This window comes from Paramacrobiotus metropolitanus, unplaced genomic scaffold, assembly GCF_019649055.1.
Source record: "Paramacrobiotus metropolitanus isolate TYO unplaced genomic scaffold, Prichtersi_v1.0 Parri_scaffold0000425, whole genome shotgun sequence".
Lineage (NCBI taxonomy): Eukaryota > Metazoa > Tardigrada > Eutardigrada > Parachela > Macrobiotidae > Paramacrobiotus > Paramacrobiotus metropolitanus.
Window position 1 is genome coordinate 240 of NW_026570645.1, and position 23229 is coordinate 23468.

At 47.6% G+C, this 23229-nt stretch overlaps 3 protein-coding genes and 1 long non-coding RNA gene across 5 annotated transcripts; 3 read left to right on the top strand and 1 right to left on the bottom strand.

Moving 5' to 3' along the window:
* Nucleotides 1-399: 399 nt before the first annotated feature.
* On the bottom strand, nucleotides 400-1295 carry LOC129602381 (uncharacterized). Its single transcript, XR_008692395.1, has 3 exons — nucleotides 1200-1295; nucleotides 907-1140; nucleotides 400-516 (listed from the first exon to the last, which is right to left on the bottom strand). It is a non-coding gene; the product is annotated as an uncharacterized LOC129602381 (long non-coding RNA).
* Nucleotides 1296-11964: 10669 nt separating this feature from the next.
* On the top strand, nucleotides 11965-14537 carry LOC129602379 (uncharacterized). Of its 2 annotated transcripts, none has more exons than XM_055501380.1 (2): nucleotides 11965-12431; nucleotides 12523-14537. In XM_055501380.1, the coding sequence occupies exons 1-2, from the start codon at nucleotides 11987-11989 to the stop codon at nucleotides 14535-14537; spliced, it is 2460 nt and encodes an 819-aa protein (XP_055357355.1). In that variant the 5' UTR covers nucleotides 11965-11986. The 2 variants fall into 2 exon arrangements, with proteins under 2 accessions (XP_055357355.1, XP_055357356.1); XM_055501381.1 differs by having other exon boundaries at nucleotides 12039-12431; nucleotides 12534-14537.
* LOC129602380 (uncharacterized) lies at nucleotides 14535-15430 on the top strand. Its single transcript, XM_055501382.1, has 2 exons — nucleotides 14535-15153; nucleotides 15263-15430. The coding sequence occupies exons 1-2, from the start codon at nucleotides 14576-14578 to the stop codon at nucleotides 15276-15278; spliced, it is 594 nt and encodes a 197-aa protein (XP_055357357.1). The 5' UTR covers nucleotides 14535-14575; the 3' UTR covers nucleotides 15279-15430.
* A 5769-nt stretch (nucleotides 15431-21199) lies between these two features.
* Nucleotides 21200-23195, top strand: LOC129602378 (kelch-like protein 2; the record flags this gene model as incomplete). The annotated part of the gene is made up of 6 exons (XM_055501378.1): nucleotides 21200-21552; nucleotides 21633-21909; nucleotides 22017-22245; nucleotides 22356-22402; nucleotides 22445-22973; nucleotides 23118-23195. Coding segments are annotated over exons 1-6 (1426 nt in total), but the record flags the coding sequence as incomplete, so codon positions are not given.
* Between the last annotated feature and the right edge of the window lie 34 nt (nucleotides 23196-23229).

The following is a 23229-nucleotide window of genomic DNA, read 5'->3' on the forward strand; positions in this document are numbered from 1 at the left end:
AGTTAAATCGAATGAAATGACTGAAAATTTATTTGGCTTAATTTAAGTAACAAAAGTAAGCAATTCAATCTACGACCGTAGATAAGCGGGCTTGAATATGATATCATACAATAACGGTCATATATTTCCATGGATAGCTGGTCAGTTCTAGAACATTCCATCATGAAGAATGGAGCTGTTTCGTGCTGGCCTAGCTGGCCACAAACAGGACACATCATTTGCAAGCACGCGATATACATCCGTTGGCGCCACTGAACAATTCTTTTTCGCAATCACATGTTTGAACAAAATCCGGTTTTGTGCTATACCATCCTCTTCCATACGATTGTTCGGTGCGATTCTACGTTGCTCTAGGTAGTTAAAAGCGGTTCAAACTGTTTCTGATCTCACGATAATTACCGTTGACGTGCAAAACAATTCGTCCTTCTAATCCCATGTATGAACGTAATCCGATTTTTTGCTACACCGTTATCATCCATACGACCGTTTGGTGTAATTCCACGTTGCTCTAGGCAGCTACAAAAGATTCACACTATTAGCAACCTCACGGTACATACCGTGACTGGCTTACAAACAGTTCTGTCTGTTATCATAAGCTGAAATCCGTATTAACGTAACTGATCTTTGGACAGACAGTTTTGCCACTGCCATCGATTCAAAAATATAAAGAACTCGGTTCAGTCTTTCGAGATTTCACTCGCTCAGCAAAATAGTGGTCATCTGAACAACTTTTAAAAAAAGTCATTTTTTGAAAAAACCTGACTATAGCCTTTAAAAATCTGGTAAAAAGGCTGAAAAATTAAATCGAATGAAATGACTGAAAATTTATTTGGCTTAATTTAAGTAACAAAAGTAAGCAATTCAATCTACGACCGTAGATAAGCGGGCTTGAATATGATATCATACAATAACGGTCATATATTTCCATGGATATTAGCTGGTCAGTTCTGGAACATTCCATCATGAAGAATGGAGCTGTTTCGTGCTGGCCCAGCTGGCCACGAAGTGGACACATCATTTGCAAGCACGCGATTTACATCCATTGGCGCCACTGAACAATTCTTTTTCGCAATCACATGTTTGAACAAAATCCGGTTTTGTGCTATACCATCCTCTTCCATACGATTGTTCGGTGCGATTCTACGTTGCTCTAGGTAGTTAAAAGCGGTTCAAACTGTTTCTGATCTCACGATAATTACCGTTGACGTGCAAAACAATTCGTCCTTCTAATCCCATGTATGAACGTAATCCGATTTTTTGCTACACCGTTATCATCCATACGACCGTTTGGTGTAATTCCACGTTGCTCTAGGCAGCTACAAAAGATTCACACTATTAGCAACCTCACGGTACATACCGTGACTGGCTTACAAACAGTTCTGTCTGTTATCATAAGCTGAAATCCGTATTAACGTAACTGATCTTTGGACAGACAGTTTTGCCACTGCCATCGATTCAAAAATATAAAGAACTCGGTTCAATCTTTCGAGATTTCACTCGCTCAGCAAAATAGTGGTCATCTGAACAACTTTTAAAAAAAGTCATTTTTTGAAAAAAACCTGACTATAGCCTTTAAAAAATCTGGTAAAAAGGCTGAAAAGTTAAATCGAATGAAATGACTGAAAATTTATTTGGCTTAATTTAAGTAACAAAAGTAAGCAATTCAATCTACGACCGTAGATAAGCGGGCTTGAATATGATATCATACAATAACGGTCATATATTTCCATGGATATTAGCTGGTCAGTTCTAGAACATTCCATCATGAAGAATGGAGCTGTTTCGTGCTGGCCTAGCTGGCCACAAACAGGACACATCATTTGCAAGCACGCGATATACATCCGTTGGCGCCACTGAACAATTCTTTTCGCAATCACATGTTTGAACAAAATCCGGTTTTGTGCTATACCATCCTCTTCCATACGATTGTTCGGTGCGATTCTACGTTGCTCTAGGTAGTTAAAAGCGGTTCAAACTGTTTCTGATCTCACGATAATTACCGTTGACGTGCAAAACAATTCGTCCTTCTAATCCCATGTATGAACGTAATCCGATTTTTTGCTACACCGTTATCATCCATACGACCGTTTGGTGTAATTCCACGTTGCTCTAGGCAGCTACAAAAGATTCACACTATTAGCAACCTCACGGTACATACCGTGACTGGCTTACAAACAGTTCTGTCTGTTATCATAAGCTGAAATCCGTATTAACGTAACTGATCTTTGGACAGACAGTTTTGCCACTGCCATCGATTCAAAAATATAAAGAACTCGGTTCAGTCTTTCGAGATTTCACTCGCTCAGCAAAATAGTGGTCATCTGAACAACTTTTAAAAAAAGTCATTTTTTGAAAAAAACCTGACTATAGCCTTTAAAAATCTGGTAAAAAGGCTGAAAAGTTAAATCGAATGAAATGACTGAAAATTTATTTGGCTTAATTTAAGTAACAAAAGTAAGCAATTCAATCTACGACCGTAGATAAGCGGGCTTGAATATGATATCATACAATAACGGTCATATATTTCCATGGATATTAGCTGGTCAGTTCTAGAACATTCCATCATGAAGAATGGAGCTGTTTCGTGCTGGCCTAGCTGGCCACAAACAGGACACATCATTTGCAAGCACGCGATATACATCCGTTGGCGCCACTGAACAATTCTTTTCGCAATCACATGTTTGAACAAAATCCGGTTTTGTGCTATACCATCCTCTTCCATACGATTGTTCGGTGCGATTCTACGTTGCTCTAGGTAGTTAAAAGCGGTTCAAACTGTTTCTGATCTCACGATAATTACCGTTGACGTGCAAAACAATTCGTCCTTCTAATCCCATGTATGAACGTAATCCGATTTTTTGCTACACCGTTATCATCCATACGACCGTTTGGTGTAATTCCACGTTGCTCTAGGCAGCTACAAAAGATTCACACTATTAGCAACCTCACGGTACATACCGTGACTGGCTTACAAACAGTTCTGTCTGTTATCATAAGCTGAAATCCGTATTAACGTAACTGATCTTTGGACAGACAGTTTTGCCACTGCCATCGATTCAAAAATATAAAGAACTCGGTTCAGTCTTTCGAGATTTCACTCGCTCAGCAAAATAGTGGTCATCTGAACAACTTTTAAAAAAAGTCATTTTTTGAAAAAAACCTGACTATAGCCTTTAAAAATCTGGTAAAAAGGCTGAAAAGTTAAATCGAATGAAATGACTGAAAATTTATTTGGCTTAATTTAAGTAACAAAAGTAAGCAATTCAATCTACGACCGTAGATAAGCGGGCTTGAATATGATATCATACAATAACGGTCATATATTTCCATGGATATTAGCTGGTCAGTTCTAGAACATTCCATCATGAAGAATGGAGCTGTTTCGTGCTGGCCTAGCTGGCCACAAACAGGACACATCATTTGCAAGCACGCGATATACATCCGTTGGCGCCACTGAACAATTCTTTTTCGCAATCACATGTTTGAACAAAATCCGGTTTTGTGCTATACCATCCTCTTCCATACGATTGTTCGGTGCGATTCTACGTTGCTCTAGGTAGTTAAAAGCGGTTCAAACTGTTTCTGATCTCACGATAATTACCGTTGACGTGCAAAACAATTCGTCCTTCTAATCCCATGTATGAACGTAATCCGATTTTTTGCTACACCGTTATCATCCATACGACCGTTTGGTGTAATTCCACGTTGCTCTAGGCAGCTACAAAAGATTCACACTATTAGCAACCTCACGGTACATACCGTGACTGGCTTACAAACAGTTCTGTCTGTTATCATAAGCTGAAATCCGTATTAACGTAACTGATCTTTGGACAGACAGTTTTGCCACTGCCATCGATTCAAAAATATAAAGAACTCGGTTCAGTCTTTCGAGATTTCACTCGCTCAGCAAAATAGTGGTCATCTGAACAACTTTAAAAAAAGTCATTTTTTGAAAAAAACCTGACTATAGCCTTTAAAAATCTGGTAAAAAGGCTGAAAAGTTAAATCGAATGAAATGACTGAAAATTTATTTGGCTTAATTTAAGTAACAAAAGTAAGCAATTCAATCTACGACCGTAGATAAGCGGGCTTGAATATGATATCATACAATAACGGTCATATATTTCCATGGATATTAGCTGGTCAGTTCTAGAACATTCCATCATGAAGAATGGAGCTGTTTCGTGCTGGCCTAGCTGGCCACAAACAGGACACATCATTTGCAAGCACGCGATATACATCCGTTGGCGCCACTGAACAATTCTTTTTCGCAATCACATGTTTGAACAAAATCCGGTTTTGTGCTATACCATCCTCTTCCATACGATTGTTCGGTGCGATTCTACGTTGCTCTAGGTAGTTAAAAGCGGTTCAAACTGTTTCTGATCTCACGATAATTACCGTTGACGTGCAAAACAATTCGTCCTTCTAATCCCATGTATGAACGTAATCCGATTTTTTGCTACACCGTTATCATCCATACGACCGTTTGGTGTAATTCCACGTTGCTCTAGGCAGCTACAAAAGATTCACACTATTAGCAACCTCACGGTACATACCGTGACTGGCTTACAAACAGTTCTGTCTGTTATCATAAGCTGAAATCCGTATTAACGTAACTGATCTTTGGACAGACAGTTTTGCCACTGCCATCGATTCAAAAATATAAAGAACTCGGTTCAGTCTTTCGAGATTTTACTCGCTCAGCAAAATAGTGGTCATCTGAACAACTTTTAAAAAAAGTCATTTTTTGGAAAAAAACCTGACTATAGCCTTTAAAAATCTGGTAAAAAGGCTGAAAAGTTAAATCGAATGAAATGACTGAAAATTTATTCGGCTTAATTTAAGTAACAAAAGTAAGCAATTCAATCTACGACCGTAGATAAGCGGGCTTGAATATGATATCATACAATAACGGTCATATATTTCCATGGATATTAGCTGGTCAGTTTTAGAACATTCCATCATGAAGAATGGAGCTGTTTCGTGCTGGCCTAGCTGGCCACAAACAGGACACATCATTTGCAAGCACGCGATATACATCCGTTGGCGCCACTGAACAATTCTTTTTCGCAATCACATGTTTGAACAAAATCCGGTTTTGTGCTATACCATCCTCTTTCATACGATTGTTCAGTGCGATTCTACGTTGCTCTAGGTAGTTAAAAGCGGTTCAAACTGTTTCTGATCTCACGATAATTACCGTTGACGTGCAAAACAATTCGTCCTTCTAATCCCATGTATAAACGTAATCCGATTTTTTGCTACACCGTTATCATCCAAACGACCGTTTGGTGTAATTCCACGTTGCTCTAGGCAGCTACAAAAGATTCACACTATTAGCAACGTCACGGTACATACCATGACTGGCTTACAAACAGGTCTGTCTGTTATCATAAGCTGAAATCCGTATTAACGTAGCTGATCTTTGGACAGACAGTTTTGCCACTGCCATCGATTCAAAAATATAAAGAACTCGGTTCAATCTTTCGAGATTTTACTCGCTCAGCAAAATAGTGGTCATCTGAACAACCTTTAAAAAAAGTCATTTTTTGGAAAAAAACCTGACTATAGCCTTTAAAAATCTGGTAAAAAGGCTGAAAAATTAAATCGAATGAAATGACTGAAAATTTATTTGGCTTAATTTAAGTAACAAAAGTAAGCAATTCAATCTACGACCGTAGATAAGCGGGCTTGAATATGATATCATACAATACCGGTCATATATTTCCATGGATATTAGCTGGTCAGTTCTAGAACATTCCATCATGAAGAATGGAGCTGTTTCGTGCTGGCCTAGCTGGCAACAAACAGGACACATCATTTGCAAGCACGCGATATACATCCGTTGGCGCCACTGAACAATTCTTTTTCGCAATCACATGTTTGAACAAAATCCGGTTTTGTGCTATACCATCCTCTTCCATACGATTGTTCGGTGCGATTCTACGTTGCTCTAGGTAGTTAAAAGCGGTTCAAACTGTTTCTGATCTCACGATAATTACCGTTGACGTGCAAAACAATTCGTCCTTCTAATCCCATGTATGAACGTAATCCGATTTTTTGCTACACCGTTATCATCCATACGACCGTTTGGTGTAATTCCACGTTGCTCTAGGCAGCTACAAAAGATTCACACTATTAGCAACGTCACGGTACATACCATGACTGGCTTACAAACAGGTCTGTCTGTTATCATAAGCTGAAATCCGTATTAACGTAGCTGATCTTTGGACAGACAGTTTTGCCACTGCCATCGATTCAAAAATATAAAGAACTCGGTTCAATCTTTCGAGATTTTACTCGCTCAGCAAAATAGTGGTCATCTGAACAACCTTTAAAAAAAGTCATTTTTTTGAAAAAAACCTGACTATAGCCTTTAAAAATCTGGTAAAAAGGCTGAAAAATTAAATCGAATGAAATGACTGAAAATTTATTTGGCTTAATTCAAGTAACAAAAGTAAGCAATTCAATCTACGACCGTAGATAAGCGGGCTTGAATATGATATCATACAATAACGGTCATATATTTCCATGGATATTAGCTGGTCAGTTTTAGAACATTCCATCATGAAGAATGGAGCTGTTTCGTGCTGGCCTAGCTGGCCACAAACAGGACACATCATTTGCAAGCACGCGATATACATCCGTTGGCGCCACTGAACAATTCTTTTTCGCAATCACATGTTTGAACAAAATCCGGTTTTGTGCTATACCATCCTCTTCCATACGATTGTTCGGTGCGATTCTACGTTGCTCTAGGTAGTTAAAAGCGGTTCAAACTGTTTCTGATCTCACGATAATTACCGTTGACGTGCAAAACAATTCGTCCTTCTAATCCCATGTATGAACGTAATCCGATTTTTTGCTACACCGTTATCATCCATACGACCGTTTGGTGTAATTCCACGTTGCTCTAGGCAGCTACAAAAGATTCACACTATTAGCAACCTCACGGTACATACCGTGACTGGCTTACAAACAGTTCTGTCTGTTATCATAAGCTGAAATCCGTATTAACGTAACTGATCTTTGGACAGACAGTTTTGCCACTGCCATCGATTCAAAAATATAAAGAACTCGGTTCAATCTTTCGAGATTTTACTCGCTCAGCAAAATAGTGGTCATCTGAACAACCTTTAAAAAAAGTCATTTTTTTGGAAAAAACCTGACTATAGCCTTTAAAAATCTGGTAAAAAGGCTGAAAAATTAAATCGAATGAAATGACTGAAAATTTATTTGGCTTAATTTAAGTAACAAAAGTAAGCAATTCAATCTACGACCGTAGATAAGCGGGCTTGAATATGATATCATACAATAACGGTCATATATTTCCATGGATATTAGCTGGTCAGTTCTAGAACATTCCATCATGAAGAATGGAGCTGTTTCGTGCTGGCCTAGCTGGCCACAAACAGGACACATCATTTGCAAGCACGCGATATACATCCGTTGGCGCCACTGAACAATTCTTTTCGCAATCACATGTTTGAACAAAATCCGGTTTTGTGCTATACCATCCTCTTCCATACGATTGTTCGGTGCGATTCTACGTTGCTCTAGGTAGTTAAAAGCGGTTCAAACTGTTTCTGATCTCACGATAATTACCGTTGACGTGCAAAACAATTCGTCCTTCTAATCCCATGTATGAACGTAATCCGATTTTTTGCTACACCGTTATCATCCATACGACCGTTTGGTGTAATTCCACGTTGCTCTAAACAGCTACAAAAGATTCACACTATTAGCAACGTCACGGTACATACCATGACTGGCTTACAAACAGTTCTGTCTGTTATCATAAGCTGAAATCCGTATTAACGTAGCTGATCTTTGGACAGACAGTTTTGCCACTGCCATCGATTCAAAAATATAAAGAACTCGGTTCAATCTTTCGAGATTTTACTCGCTCAGCAAAATAGTGGTCATCTTGTTACATAACCGGATTACTCATGTAGTAATGTAACCTATGGTCATATATGTTTTTCCCTATGGTCATGTACCTATGGTCATGTGTGCGTTTATTCTATGGTCATAGTCCATGTTTTTGCCTTTCTCATGCCCTTGTGAGCCAGATGTACTGACAATGAGTGATTGTCTGATATTAGGTCGTTTCCTGGATGTCCTGTTATTTCCGGCTTAGGCCGTTATATAAGCTCATGTTTACTTGTTATTTGTTAGTTCTTAGCTGAGTATTATTAAAGTGGCTAAAACCCGATATTCATTACGCCTTACGGATAGTGTAAGCGTAACATTTGGTGCCGAAAACCTTTTGATACCGTGACCTTTAGTACGTTCGTTTCGTGGTGGTAGTCTTATGTCAGTAAAGGGGAGATTGACTCCTGGGCAACTTATTTTCTGACGACGAAGATAAACCGGTTGTGGACGACTTGCCGACTGGGAAACTACGATGTCGAAGCCGGACGTATCAGGTGGACGGCAGGCTCCGGCATTCTCTGTGAATGCCCGAGGAGTTGGCGGACGTGATGGGATCGCTAGCCGTGGCGACGGACGTGCGACCGCCGGTGTTCACCGGGAAAGCCGGTGAGAACGTTGCGCAGTGGGTTCGTAGGTTCCGGACGGTTGCGCAGGCGTTGGAGTGGGACGATGCGAAGCAACTGACGCAAGTCCCTGTGTACTTGACTGGCCACGCGGGTCAGTGGTACAACAACGTGTCGGAGGACGGGATGAAGCCCTACACGACGTGGAAGGCCTTCAAGGACGCCCTCCTGGCACGCTTCCTCACGGAAGATTGGAAGTTGCAGTTGAAGCTGAAGATCAGTCAACGTAAGTTACAAAAGAACGAATCCGTTGAAGACTATTATAACGACATGGTTGACCTATGTTACGAATACGACACCAAAATGGACGATTTGGATGTCCTGCTGAAGCTGCGGAACGGACTTTACCCGGAGATCGACAAGATGCTAGTCACCTCCGCAGCCAAGACGCCTCAGGATTCTTCGCGGACCTGCAGAAGGCGGCGCAGTCCTTGCGGCGAGAGGAGCAAGCCAACCAGCGACAGCAGGCGGCGGATCAGCGTGCCAACAACCATTTCCGTCGAAGTGGCGGTAAGCCAGAATTTCATTCTAAGTTAACCGCTGCTGATTCCAACCACAGCGACGCATCGAAACCGGCACGAACCGGAAACGCATTGACCACACCACGTAAAGATAAGTCCTGCTGGAACTGCGGATCAACGGATCACTTTGCTTCGGGATTGTCCGAAGCGGGCTAAAAGATGCCAAGGAGCTGCGCCGAGGGCGGGACTCCGGATGATGCGCGGAAGCGCATTGGACCGTACAGGCACGGACGACCAGACACTGGAAGCGGCAGCCACGCTGGCCGCTATGTCCGGGGCGGATGCCGGCTGTGCGGCGTATGGGGCAACGGCGTGCGGGTATGTGTACCGTATGATAGACGGATACCCGGTTGCGTTGTCAGCAGGTACGTGTCCTGGCTGTATTGAATGCACGCCATTCCGAAGCCGACCTTTGGACACTACTGCGGCGCATGAGCTGCGCGTGTACCAGGCCGAAATGGAGGACGAAGGTCAGTCAACCGATGAGTCCGATACCATCAGCATTTATGCCGACTCAGTATGTGAACCGCGTAATCGGCGTGGATCAGCTGACAGCACGCTTCAGTAACGGAGACGCACGGCATGCAAGCACGCAAACGGACGCCGGCATACAAACGGTCAGTACAGTCAGTGTCGGTGCAAGCTAATAATTTACTGCTAGTCAAAGCGGAAGATGCATGAATTGATCGATGTGATGTCAATTTCATTGCGGTAAGACGTTGCGTCCGCTTCGGGACGGTGATTTTACCATACAAGTATGAGATTGCAAGGACTCCTTCGGATTGTGGGAAAAGATTCCACGAAAGCGCCCTCTGTACACGATGATGCGTACGTCTGGCGATGGGTGCGAAGGTCGTCACGCTGTGCTCGGAACGCACATGTGCGTGGATGTGACCTTGAATGGACAGGCTGCACGTGCCTTGGTGGACACTGGTGCCAACCTCTCCGTTGTGAACCGGGGCTTCCTGGAGAGGAAGCTGGATGTCATGCCGGATCCACTGATGATGCCTGTGGAACGATCCGTACAACGAGTAAGATCGTACTCGATATTGCGGTAGCAAACCAGAAGCTGCCGGTGGCTTTTTGTGTTTTGACAATGTCAGCAACGAGGATACGAGTGCGTACTGGGATGCAACTTCCTGCGCCAACCCGGATGGCTGGTGGATGTGTGCAATGCGGCGCTCTTGGGACAGGATGGTACCACGGTCACGCATGGGGGATGTAGTGACACGGTGGTGACGGATACCTGCGGCCACGCCCGGGATGCGGTCATGATGCCGGCGGCCCTGTGCGCCGGATGACCGCGGATCAGGGATCCATGCTGACGACGCCACGAGTGAATCAGCTTATGAAGTATGGCGATCCGGATGTACCGGAGGATGAGCTGGCGATGTGGGAGTACGATTGGCCACGCCGTCCCGTTTCGGATTTTGACATTGGAGACGCTGATACGACCGACGGGGTGAGTCGGATAACTAAGTTGATTGAGAAGTACGGTGACCTTTTTCATACTGAGGGCCGTAGATGGGTCAGGCTAAGGTAGAGCCGTTCCGTATTGACCTGATGCCGGGTACGAAGCCGAAGTTTCGAATCAGTACCGGTATGCACCGCCGGAAGTCGAGGAGATTAACCGGCAAATTAGCGCTATGATTGACAAGGGGTGATTAGACCGTCCCGCAGTGACTGTTCTAGTCCGATTGTCTTAGCGCGGAAGGATCATGGGCGTAGCTGGCGCTTGTGCAATGACGTCAGGGGTGTTAACAGTATAACGATTTCTGATAAGTACCCTCTGCCGCGTGTGGACGATTGTTTGCAGGCGTTGTCTGGCAAACGGTATATCTCCACGTTGGACTTGGTATCCGGTTACTGGCAGATGCCATTAGCGGAGGAGTCGAAGCCGTTGACAGCCTTCCAGTCGCCAATGGGGTTCTACGAGTACGAGGTACTGTGCTTTGGGCTCAAGAACGCTCCATCGTACTTCCAGCGTACCATGACAACAATCGTGGGGGACCTCATCGTGCGGGGCGTCGTGGCGGTCTACCTGGATGATGTGATCATCGCGACGTTTACGTTGGAGGAGCATGAAGAAGTATTGAGGCGCTGTTTTCTCGATGTCGGGAGATCGAGTTAATGTTCAAACCGGAGAAGTGTCACTTTCTAAAGCGACAGTCAACGTACTGGGATTTACGGTGACGCGGGAAGGCGTGGTGGCCGACCCTGAAAAGGTACGTGCCATTACCGATTTCCCGGTTCCCGCAAATCTTAAAGCCGTACGTGCGTTTCTCGGTTTAACCGGGTTATACCGGCGCTTCATCAAAGACTACGCGGCGCTGGCCTGTCCGCTGTACGAGCTGACGAAGAAGGACGTGCCGTTCGTTTGGGAGCAGCTGCAGGAGGGGGCATTCGAGGCGTTGAAGAACTGTCTCGTCTCGTCGCCGGTGCTTGGACACTTTGACGTATCGCGACCGGTGGAGATCCACCCGGACGCCAGTGGATACGCCATCGGAGTGGTCATTCTGCAGCAGGATTGCGACGGTGTCTTGCGTGTGCTGGCTTATGGGAGCCGCCGCTTGAACGCCGCGGAGCGGAACTACAGCACCACGGAGCGGGAGTGTTTGGGAATCGTCTGGACCGCAGATAAGTTTCGTTACTATCTGTTAGGTCGGGTTGTGACGGTCATCACTGACCATCATAGTTTGTGTTGGTTGGTGAACATTCAGTCTCCCAGTGGTCGCTTGGTCCGTTGGGCACTTCGACTCCAAGAGTTCGATCTGGTGATTCGACACAAGAGCGGAGCGAAGCATGCCGATGGAGACTGTCTGTCTCGATACCCACCGGCTACGGAGACCGGTGTGTTGGCGGTGATGGCGGTACGTGAGGAGACGGGCCCCACCTACGCAAGCAATGTTGGATGCACAGTCCAATGACCCTTGGATTCAGGAGGTGATGGAGCAGATGGACTCGGTCAAGAGCGTTCAGAAGGTGTACGCCGTGAAGGACAGGTTGCTCTGTCGCGAGTGGAAGAGTCAAGGTGAAAAACATTTACTGCTAGCCGTTCCGAAAGCGTTACGTTTTGAGGTACTGGCGTTCTGCCACGATGACCCGATGGGAGGACATCTCGGTTTTGCGGACCTGGGACCGAGTGCGGAAGCGGTTCTTCTGGCCTCAAGCGATCAACTTTACGGAGCAGTATGTGGCGTCTTGTGCACCGTGCCAGGCGCGGAACCGGTTGACGACGAAGGCGGCCGGACCGATCCAGTCGTTCTGTCCGGAGCGGCCGTTCGAGATGTTAGCCATGGATTTTCTGGGGCCGTTGCCCAGATCCAAGCGTGGAAACCAATATATATTGGTAGTGACTGACCTTTTCACTAAATATGTATTGGCAGGCGCATTTCCGGTGCAGAGTGCGATGACAGTGGCGAAATTCTTGGTTTTTGAAGTGTTTCTGCAGCATTCGTTTCCCTTGAGGATCTTGAGCGATCAGGGGACACCGTTTGTCAATCAGCTGACAAGTGACCTTTACAAGGTACTGGAAGTGAAGCGCGTTACGACAAGCGGATATATGCCACAAACCAACGGCTCGTGCGAAAGGTACAATCAGACGCTGGCGCATATGATGTCGAAGTTCATAGACGCTGAGCAGCGCACCTGGGACGAGGTGCTGCCGTTCGTGGTGTTCGCGACTAACACCAGTAAGCACGACACGACGAAAGAATCGCCATTCAAGCTGCTGTACGGAAGGGAGCCGACGCTGTCGGTCGACATCGCCTTTCCAACGGTGGCGGATGCGTTCGTGTATGATGTCGGAGAGCGGATGGAGGCGCTTCATGCAAAGGCGAATGCGCGCATTGAGGGGAAGCAGAACTACCTCCACGCCCACGACGATCACCCGGAAGTGACGTACAAAGACGGGGATTACGTTTTGGTGTTCAACCCTGCCGGAAAGCGCGGTAAGGCGACCAAATTACTGAGTCGTTTTTATGGGCCCTACCGAGTGCTTAGGCAAACGTCGCCCGTGAATTACGAAGTGGAAACTTGCGGGATCCGGAAGCGAAGGAACGTTTTCGTTACCCACGTGTCAAAGATAAAGTTGTTCAAGGATCGCAACGAGATGTTCGTTGACTCCGAGGATGAGGACGGCGAAGGATGGATTCCTGTCGCGCGTCCCAAGCAACTGGTGGACCACGCCGAGATCACAGACACGGTGGCGGAAGAGGAGCCGTCTACCACCCTGGCGGGCGCCCCTGAAATTGCGGCCCCTGTGGTGCCAGCGGTACAGGCCCCTGTGATGACTGAGGTAGTGACAACGGCGGAGGCGGAGATGCTCGCGCCGGTGACTCGGGAAAACTCGGAAACGGAACAGCAGCGTTCGGGTCGTGAGCGCAGGGCCCCGGACCGGTATGACCCATGCTCATACAAGCACTTTTACGGCTTGCTGCTGTTGGTGTTGTTGTTTATGCCCTTAGTCGCAGCACTGGAGGTGGCTGTCTGCGACTGCTCTTCACCACGACAGGTCGGTGTCGTAAGTTTTGAGCGTTACGAGCAATGCCGGACCAACATGTCGTCCGTCAAGTTCACCCCGGTCAAGTATGACATCTATACTGAAGATAAAGCCCGGACCGTGTTCCAAGGCTTCAGCTGTCGGGCCTGGGAGGAGACCTTGCACATCGAGGAAGGATTTCTGGGCTGGAGGGACACGACGAAGTCCTCCAGGGAGAAGCCGTTAGCAGCGAGAGATTGTTGGGTCATGGCTAACACGTTCAAATGCGGTGTGAATTCAATGGTGAAGCGTGGTAGTGTCTGGTCTTTTACAGCAGAGCCGAAGGGCGAAGGAGCCTGGTACTCTACGAAGACGTACACTACATACAACTGTGAGCTCGAGGAGTTGAGCCTGGAGCAGGAGTGCAAAACGTGCCCAATTATGACTATCGTCAGTGAGGTAGCGACGGATCGCACCGTAGGCTACGCGATTCTGGCACACCGGACCGTGGTATGGAACGACATTTCGCAAACGCAGAGACCGTGCGAGACGGCTCGGCTGACCAGGCGAGTCGGTCAATTGTATAACGATACCAACGGTGTGATGCGAATCCGCGATACTGCGCGGCAAATGGATTTTGTTCTAGGCGCAATGGCGCGCTTGTGCGGACAGACCGGAACAAAGGCATTCCGTGTGGTCGGAGAAACGAGTATGCTGTTGGTGGTGCTGACGCGTGCGGAGAAGATCCTGTTCCAGGATTTCAACTACACCGCCGGAGGCAGTGTCGCGGGAGGGGGAGGAAAAGATTCGGCATTTAGAGGCAAAAGGAACTTGCTGGGATTCGCGGGTGGAACACATCCCGGATTTCCGTCGGGATCATCGCGCACCGTAATGCCGTTGCCCGTGACAGTGGCTACAACAACTGTCGGAAGAAAGACGCCGGAGGCGGAAGGCGCAACCACTGAACCCCGATGACGCTACAACAGTACCTACCCGAGCATCTACAGTGGATCATGGACTCGGTGGTGGAGCAGGAGAACCACATTGCGGAAGCTATTAACGCCGTCGACTGTCGGTTAAGTAGACTTAAAATCGAAAATCTTCATTCACTGTCGAAAGTGAGCGGGATTTTGGCTGCGCGTGCTATGCACTTTACAGAGTGTCAAAGCTTGGAGAGCTTCGGGAGCATGGGCATTTTACGTCAGTGCCGACCGTTTAACCTGACGTTCGAAGCGCAGAACACCGTTTACTGCGGCGTACAACCTCGTTCGGGAAACTTTACGATTTCTCGCGACGGATTCACGGCGATTAAGTGGCAAGAATGCTACTGGCAATCGCATACGGTGAACTTCCGTGGAATTCCCCACGTCTGGAGAGACGGAGATTGGCGACCAGTGCAGCCGGTGCAGTATGCTGACCGACAGCTGTTACTCGCGCCTTTCCAGGAGACTGTCGACCTTTCTGGGGCTTTGCTGGAAGCAGCCGCCGAGAAGGAGCATGCGATGACGTTCCAATTACTGGGCCAGTTGGCCGGTGTGATGGAACATAACGGAGTGGAGAACGTGGAATCGTTCGTCCAGAACGTACAGCAGTCAGCAAGTGTACCTGACCTAATGTCTAAGATACGTTGGTTCAAAACGATGTTCGGGTCGATCACTACGGTCGTAGTGCTAGTGCTGATTGTGCTGGTCATATTTCAGTGTCGTGGACCGATAGCTGGGTGCGGAAAGCGGATTTCGAATCGCTTGACAGAACGGAGACATCGACGTTCGACTGTGGTAGCGGAACCGGTGACATACGTCAGCGCTCCCGAGGATCCCGGCTATGAAGCGATTAACCCACCGGATAAGGAGGAGGGACGGATTTTCATTCCGCTGCACCGTACGAATAACCGGACTTAACGTCTTGAGGACCTGCGACGTCTGGGAAGGGGCAATGTTACATAACCGGATTACTCATGTAGTAATGTAACCTATGGTCATATGTTTTTCCCTATGGTCATGTACCTATGGTCATGTGTGCGTTTATTGTTTGCATGGGCCAGATGTACTGACAATGTACTGCTTTCTCATGCCCTTGTGAGCCAGATGTACTGACAATGAGTGATTGTCTGATATTAGGTCGTTTCCCTGGATGTCCTGTTATTTGCGGCTTAGGCCGTTATATAAGCTCATGTTTACTTGTTATTTGTTAGTTCTTAGCTGAGTATTATTAAAGTGGCTAAAACCCGATATTCATTACGCCTTACGGATAGTGTAAGCGTATCAAGTGTTATTAACTTTATTTGGCCATAAAGAACCCATAGACAAAAAAACTAGATTTCAAACCTTACCAACCGCTGTAATAACGGGTGGCGTATGTAACCGACCAAAACGTCCGGACGACCAAGACGTCCGGCGGACGTTTTGGTCGTTAAACCGACCAAACCGTCTGGGGGCCAAAAAAACGTCCGCCGTAAATTTTGCCCACCCAAAATTTTTTGCGTTCTCAATGCAACCTAAACCTTCTGAAAGCTTTTTCCGCCCGGACACTTTGGTTGGAGCACTATTTAGGTCCGGACATTTGGTCGGAGCAGTATTTCAGCCCGGACATTTTGGTCGGAGCACTAACTAGGCCCGGACACTTTGGTTGGAGCACTATTTAGGCCCGGACACTTTAGCCGGAGCAGTATTCAGCCCGGACATTTTGGTCGGAGCACTAACTAGGCCCGGACACTTTGGTTGGAGCACTATTTAGGCCCGGACACTTTAGTCGGAGCAGTATTCAGCCCGGACATTTTGGTCAGACACTAACTAGGCCCGGACACTTTGGTTGGAGCACTATTTAGGCCCGGACACTTTAGTCGGAGCAGTATTCAGCCCGGACATTTTGGTCGGAGCACTAACTAGGCCCGGACACTTTGGTTGGAGCACTATTTAGGCCCGGACACTTTAGCCGGAGCAGTATTCAGCCCGGACATTTTGGTCGGAGCACTAACTAGGCCCGGACACTTTGGTTGGAGCACTATTTAGGCCCGGACACTTTAGTCAGACAGTATTCAGCCCGGACATTTGGTCGGAGCACTAACTAGGCCCGGACACTTTGGTTGGAGCACTATTTAGGCCCGGACACTTTGGTTGGAGCACTATTTAGGCCCGGACACTTTAGTCGGAGCAGTATTCAGCCCGGACATTTTGGTCAGACACTAACTAGGCCCGGACACTTTGGTTGGAGCACTATTTAGGCCCCGGACACTTTAGTCGGAGCAGTATTCAGCCCGGACATTTTGGTCGGAGCACTAACTAGGCCAGACACTTTGGTTGGAGCACTATTTAGGCCCGGACACTTTAGCCGGAGCAGTATTCAGCCCGGACATTTTTGGTCGGAGCACTAACTAGGCCCGGACACTTTGGTTGGAGCACTATTTAGGCCCGGACACTTTAGTCGGAGCAGTTTTCAGCCCGGACATTTTGGTCGGAGCACTAACTAGGCCCGGACACTTTGGTTGGAGCACTATTTAGGCCCGGACACTTTAGTCGGAGCAGTATTCAGCCCGGACATTTTGGTCGGAGCACTAACTAGGCCCGGACACTTTGGTTGGAGCACTATTTAGGCCCGGACACTTTAGTCGGAGCAGTATTCAGCCCGGACACTTTGGTCGCAGCACTATTTAGGCCCGGACACTTTGAACCTGGAGTCCTGGTTGAAATAATGCTCCCGACCAAATGTCGGCCTAATGTCTCCAACCAAAATGTCGGGCCTGAATATCTCCGACCATGTCCGGCTAACACTCCGACCAAAGTGTCCGGGCAGGCTCTTTCAGAAGGTTTAGGTTGCATTGAGAACGCAAAAAAATTTCGGGTGGGCAAAATTTACGGCGGACGTTTTTTTGGCCCCCGGACGGTTTGGTCGGTTTAACGACCAAAACGTCCGCCGGACGTCTTGGTCGTTCGGACGTTTCGGTCGGTTACAGGCGTACTACTTTCGATGCAGTCGTATCAATGTACACAGATAAATCTAAATACATCTAGTGCATACAGAGTGATTACAGACCATACACACAAATCCATACACAATTTGTTTATCAATATGCACATCATAGAGTAGTGAGTACCACTCGGTATCTACGGACTACGATCAAAATTTAATGAAGAATTTGCCTAGTTAACATGAGAAGGGTTCGGGACTGTGCACTACACACTCATAGCATTACCATGTATTATCTCCAAACTTAAACGCTGAAAAGAAAACAAGTGGTACGAGTCTCGCCTGTTCTGGTAAACAGTTTTTTTACCAATCTCCTTTAACAAAACGACTGCAGCATCGCAATAAGTACCAAATGTCTCGCACGCAATGGCGACAAAATAACATCGATCAGTAAGCGACTTGTATTTCCCCATCTTGACGGCTTCTGGAATTTTAGATTTAACTTTTAAGGAGAAGACGTATTAGTCGCATTTCCATAGTCGAGTGTACGCGATAACTTTCTTAGCATCGATCCGGCCGGCTTCCGAAAGTTGTAGCGCGTGGTGTTATCTTTTACTTGGATCATATCCAGGAGTAAGCCGGAAGCGGGATTAATCTTTGTTCCAGATCTTGCACAGCCCACTGCATCGCTCTGGCGCCATCGGTCGAATATGTGAGGAATCCGAGTATCCAATCGCTATCACATATTGGTAGAGGTCAATTACATTTGGGTAACTGATGCGCGTCGGGTAACGGAGAAACGCGTAAAAGACTATCCATGACTCAGCGAAAAAATTATCGTCCAATCGTAAGTCGAGTACGCTTCCGTGCCGAGAAAGAAATTGAACACCGAAGTGGAACTGAAAACCTCATTTTTAATGCTGTAATGTGGTAAATGTGGTATTACGTCAAAAAAGTCAATGAAGAATTTTGGAATGTGACTCTGGGTCGTTGGATTTACTTTTGGTCCAAACACAAACAAATTTTTTCGATCTGTGCAGGAGAGTTACGAGTTACTCGTAGTTTGGGTAATGGTTGCGCTTCGACGTCGAAGCGCAACGCTTACGCGGACAAGTAAGCTGAAAACCCATCCCAGATTTTGTGACTGCGAATCAGAATGTTTACTTGTTTACGCGCTGTTACGTCACATTTTTTACGCGTTTCCCCGTTACCCGACGCGCAACGCTTACCCAAATGTAATTGACCTCCACCATTATGTGATATTACTACGCGCAGCAATTGGTATTTGTTGCGCGTAGCCACCACACAACACCCTGGAAAGTCAATAAGAATGCGAGACAATCAGAATTTGCAAATGCTTCCGGCAAAACGAGATTATGAGTACTTTTCCCCATGCATCACGGAACTAACGGCTATCGTTAAAACTTGAAAGGTTCAACGAAATCCGTGAGTGAATACTTTATTAATAATAATCGCACAGTTCAGGTAAGAAAGAAAGAAAAACGCTATCTTATTCACAACAGCAAAACTTCATTTAAACTATCCACTCCGTCCATTGTGCCAAGGATAGATGCTGCATTTCCACGCTGAATCTCCAGCGATATTCGTTGTCGTGAAAACTCATGCGATCGACGCTCTCCTGTATGCTCTTGAAGTCTTTTGCCCAACTCCTTCACGATGGCGATAGCCGACGGGCCCCAGGGGCCCATCGTTTCAAAGGCGATGGGAGAAAAGATATAACGCCCTAGCAGATACGCATACCGTCGGGACTTCTTATCTTCGGCTTGTACAGCAGCAGCTCCAGCCGAAACCGACGTCGATAAGAGATGGGAAAAGGCCATTGTGTCAACGCACGTCACATCCCAGGCCAGACACATTCCTCTTTTCCAGGCGAAGGTTGTACAACCGTCAGGGCGTTGATCTGTTGTAGAGGACGTACCGCGTGGTTCCAGCTTAGCGGGAACACCGGCTGAAACACACGCACGACATACGATGCTGTTTAAACCTCCATGGCGCGCGTGCCTACCGGCCGAGTAGCTGCACGATAAGCCATGGTGTCCTAACTTGTCAACGCGCTTCTGGCATTTGGTACAGTTATGGGCTCACAAATATCCGCTCCAAGACAAAGACCAATAGAGATTTTAATCGTCTCATCGTCGAGGAGGTTACCGATGTGGGCTGAGGGAAGCGCATTCAACCAAATACCGGATTCGGGTCGAGACTGAGCGAGAAAACAAGCTGTGTTAACGACGTCACCCCGAAACAGATCCAATAAAACAGAAGCCGACACATTACAAAGCGGCAAGTCCCATGTCTTTTGGAGCTTCCGGAAACCAACTTCTGGAACTTCTGCTACGCGGGCTTTGGTTTTCCACAATTCCACTGCTTCTGAAGTATTAACTGCCGGAAGGTGAGGAAGCATCGATGACAATAAATCAGATACGGAATGAATCGAAGCCAAGTAGGCTGGAAGTGCTAATTCCTCCGCACGACGTATGCCAATACCTCCTCGACTGACCGGAAGTGTCGCTTGTCGCCAGCATGGATAGTCATCATGGTTTACCCGGACGTTACTGAGTTCTTGAAAACATGAGCGCAGTGACTCGTCGATTTGATAAAACAATTTCGAATCTTTCCAGGCATTGCAGCATCTGAGCACATATATTATCTTCGGGGCACCCAAGCAGTGTCTAAGTAGATTACTGTAGATACAGTGCATGGTGGCGAGGAAGAAGTTCTAACCGTTCGCAGGCTGTCTTCATGGCGCTTGATTTCTCGGAAAGAGTTTCGCCAATTGCATTATCCAGCACCGGGGCGCCTAGCAAGGTTAGAGTTGAGCTTGACACCACGCGGAGTTGTGGGTGGCGCGAAACAAATTCATCTACCACTGCTTGCCGTTCAATTTCGGTGCCTCCCGATACAAAAAGTTCACATTTAGCCTCGTTTATGTCCAGTCCAATGGCATGTGCGCTTTCGATGACTCGTCTGAAGTTTTCTGCAACAGTCGCCGGCGTTCCGCCCAGGGTTCCGTCGTCTAGGTACCAGGCATTAAGCTCGGTATCCAGCGTGGCAATTACTCGGAGCAAAGCCAGACAAAACAGCAGCGGTCCCAACGGGTCGCCTTGTTGCACCCCAGACTCAGACGACATCACCATTCCATCAATGAACAAGGAAGAATGATGTCCATACGCCGACCAAAAGAAATCATCGTATTCGGGAAAGTGTGTATGTACAGCATCCAGAACCACTTCACGAGATACGGTATTGAATGCATTGCGAAAGTCGATTTTTACTAGTGCTTTAATGCTCTCCGGTTTTGACTGGACAAAATGCCTGGCTGCGTGGACGATGGCTTCGGCTCCGCCCCGTACGTTGAAGCCAGACTGCTGAGGAGTGAGCAAGGCGGTTGCCCGGTCCGCTATTCTGCTGCAGATGATTTTGGCAAGTAGACGACGCATCGACAGTCCTACCGCTATAGGGCGCAGCCCGCCGTCTTTCTTTCGCAAAGCCAGTAATTTACCTCCAAAGAATATCGGCCGTATATCTGCGAAATCCGTTAGTTCCCCAACGACTGTCTGAGCTTGGCTGCCCCTCCAGCTGGCAGTTAGTGGCAGGTACGGATTGTACCGTACTACTCACGTCAGGACAAGCTTGAAGTCCACAGTTACACATTTGAATTGTACATACAGTATTTTGAATTTTCTGATTTAGCAGAACTGCATATTCTGTAGTCTGTACTGCATGTTCCTAGTGATAGAAAACTTCATTGCGATTTAAGCGTTCTGTATCTCTGACTGTCTGCTGTGCCATTTGTAACGATGTCGAATCCAAGCAGTCCTGTGGATCATCCTCCTCACCGTTGTCTGGTTGAGTTCCTGCGCGGACTGCGTGAACAGCAGTCGACAGGAACCCTGTGCGATGTGGTGGTGAAGGGCTGCGAAGAGTCCGCAGTGGGCATTCCCTGTCATCGCAATGTCCTCAGCGTGCACAGCGCCTACTTTCGGGCCGTCTTCACGCAGGGCTGGAAGGACTCTTCTGAGCCTGTCTTTCAGCTGCGCAACATCGACAGTCGCACATTGAACGAGTGAGTACTCCGCAGCTTGCCTTTTTTCCAGTTTTAAAGATGAAGGAACTTCAAGGAAGAACTGTAATTTTAACGGGTAGGTTGGTCAAATACGCCTACACCTTGATTGTGGACCTGAACGACAACAACGTGGAGCGCATCGTGATTGCCGCGCAGTTCCTGCAGATGGGTTCGCTAGAGTTGCTGTGCTGGGACTACGTCGAGCAACACATGCGCGTGTCCAACTACCTGGCCGTTCACACTCTAGCCTCCAACCACCACCATCCTCGTCTGGCCGCGGCAGCGCTGGAATTAACCCTTCTCCACTTCCTGCCGGTGGCAGAGAGCCAAGATTTTTTAGAGCTGGACGCGCAACAGGTGACATAAAAATAAAATTTGACGGAAAGAATGTTCTGAACTATTGAATTGATCCATCTGCTCGGCGGTGCTGTTGATATGTGCTTTTACTTAACTTGTGTTGGCAGCTGATTACACTGCTCGCATCGGATAACGTGGACGTCTTCAGTGAAGATCAGGTGTTGCAGGCGGTGCTGCGCTGGTTGGATTACGACCGTCCGGAACGCTTGGAAGACGCAGCCGCCGTCCTGCAGGTGGTCCGTGTGGCCTTCCTGAGCGAGCAGTGCCGACAGGATTACTCGATGATCCTCACCAGCGCACTGAAGGTTTCGCCACCGTGCCCGAGTCAGACGACCGGTGAGACGACGCCGAACACCAACCCCCGACCTTCATATGGTAAAGATCCATCGTTCGTTCGTGCGATATACCATGGGAGTTTCTTGTAAAACTATTGTCTTTCGTATCAGGAGCTCTGGAAGTGATCATATGCCTGGGCGGCACCTGTCAGGATCCGGTGGGCAGCGAGGAAGCTAGCGTGGACGTGTTCTGCCCGTAGATCCCGGCCGTGTGGCGCCTGCGGGATCTGCGAATACTCGTCGAGTGCTGCTCCGCGGTGCTGCTGGATCCCGGTTGCATCCTGATCAACAGCATGCACTGCGTCGGCCGCGTGCGGCGCAACAGCCGCTACACGGGCTTGTGCCACGAATGGCGCGAGACGGCCCAAGTCTCGACACTACGCCAGGCGGGAGCGCTGGCGTCCCTGAATGGGCGCGTCTACGCGGCTGGCGGTTTTGATCCGTATGGTGTGGAAGGATCGGAAGCAGCCCTGTCCTCCGTGGAGACGTACGATCCCGTGAGCGACTCCTGGAGCGCCGTCGCCGCGCTGCCCGTTGGATTGAGCGACTTGGCGATGGTGGCCTGTGAGGGTCGACTGTACGCTTTCGGCGGGTACAACGCGGCGGGGTGTCCAACTGTGTTCTCCTACGATCCCGCAGCGAATGCCTGGAGCCGACTGGCCGACATGCCCACTGGACGCAGTGGTTGTCGTGCCTGTGTGGCGCCCAGCGGTTTGATTTATGTTACCGGTACGTGATCAGTGTGTGTAACACATACTTACTCGTGAAGAAACATATACTTACCCTAAGAAACCTACTGAAGAACATGACTTCCCTCAGCACTTTGTTCCCATGGCCCCACTACATAATTGTCGTTGCACATACATGCTTTAGGTGGAGAAACGGGGGATGCGGCACTGCGTGTGCACGTGGAAGCGTACGATCGTGTTACCGATCGGTGGCACAAGAAAGGTGCGTCGGACATCAGCTGGCGCACGCCGGCAAC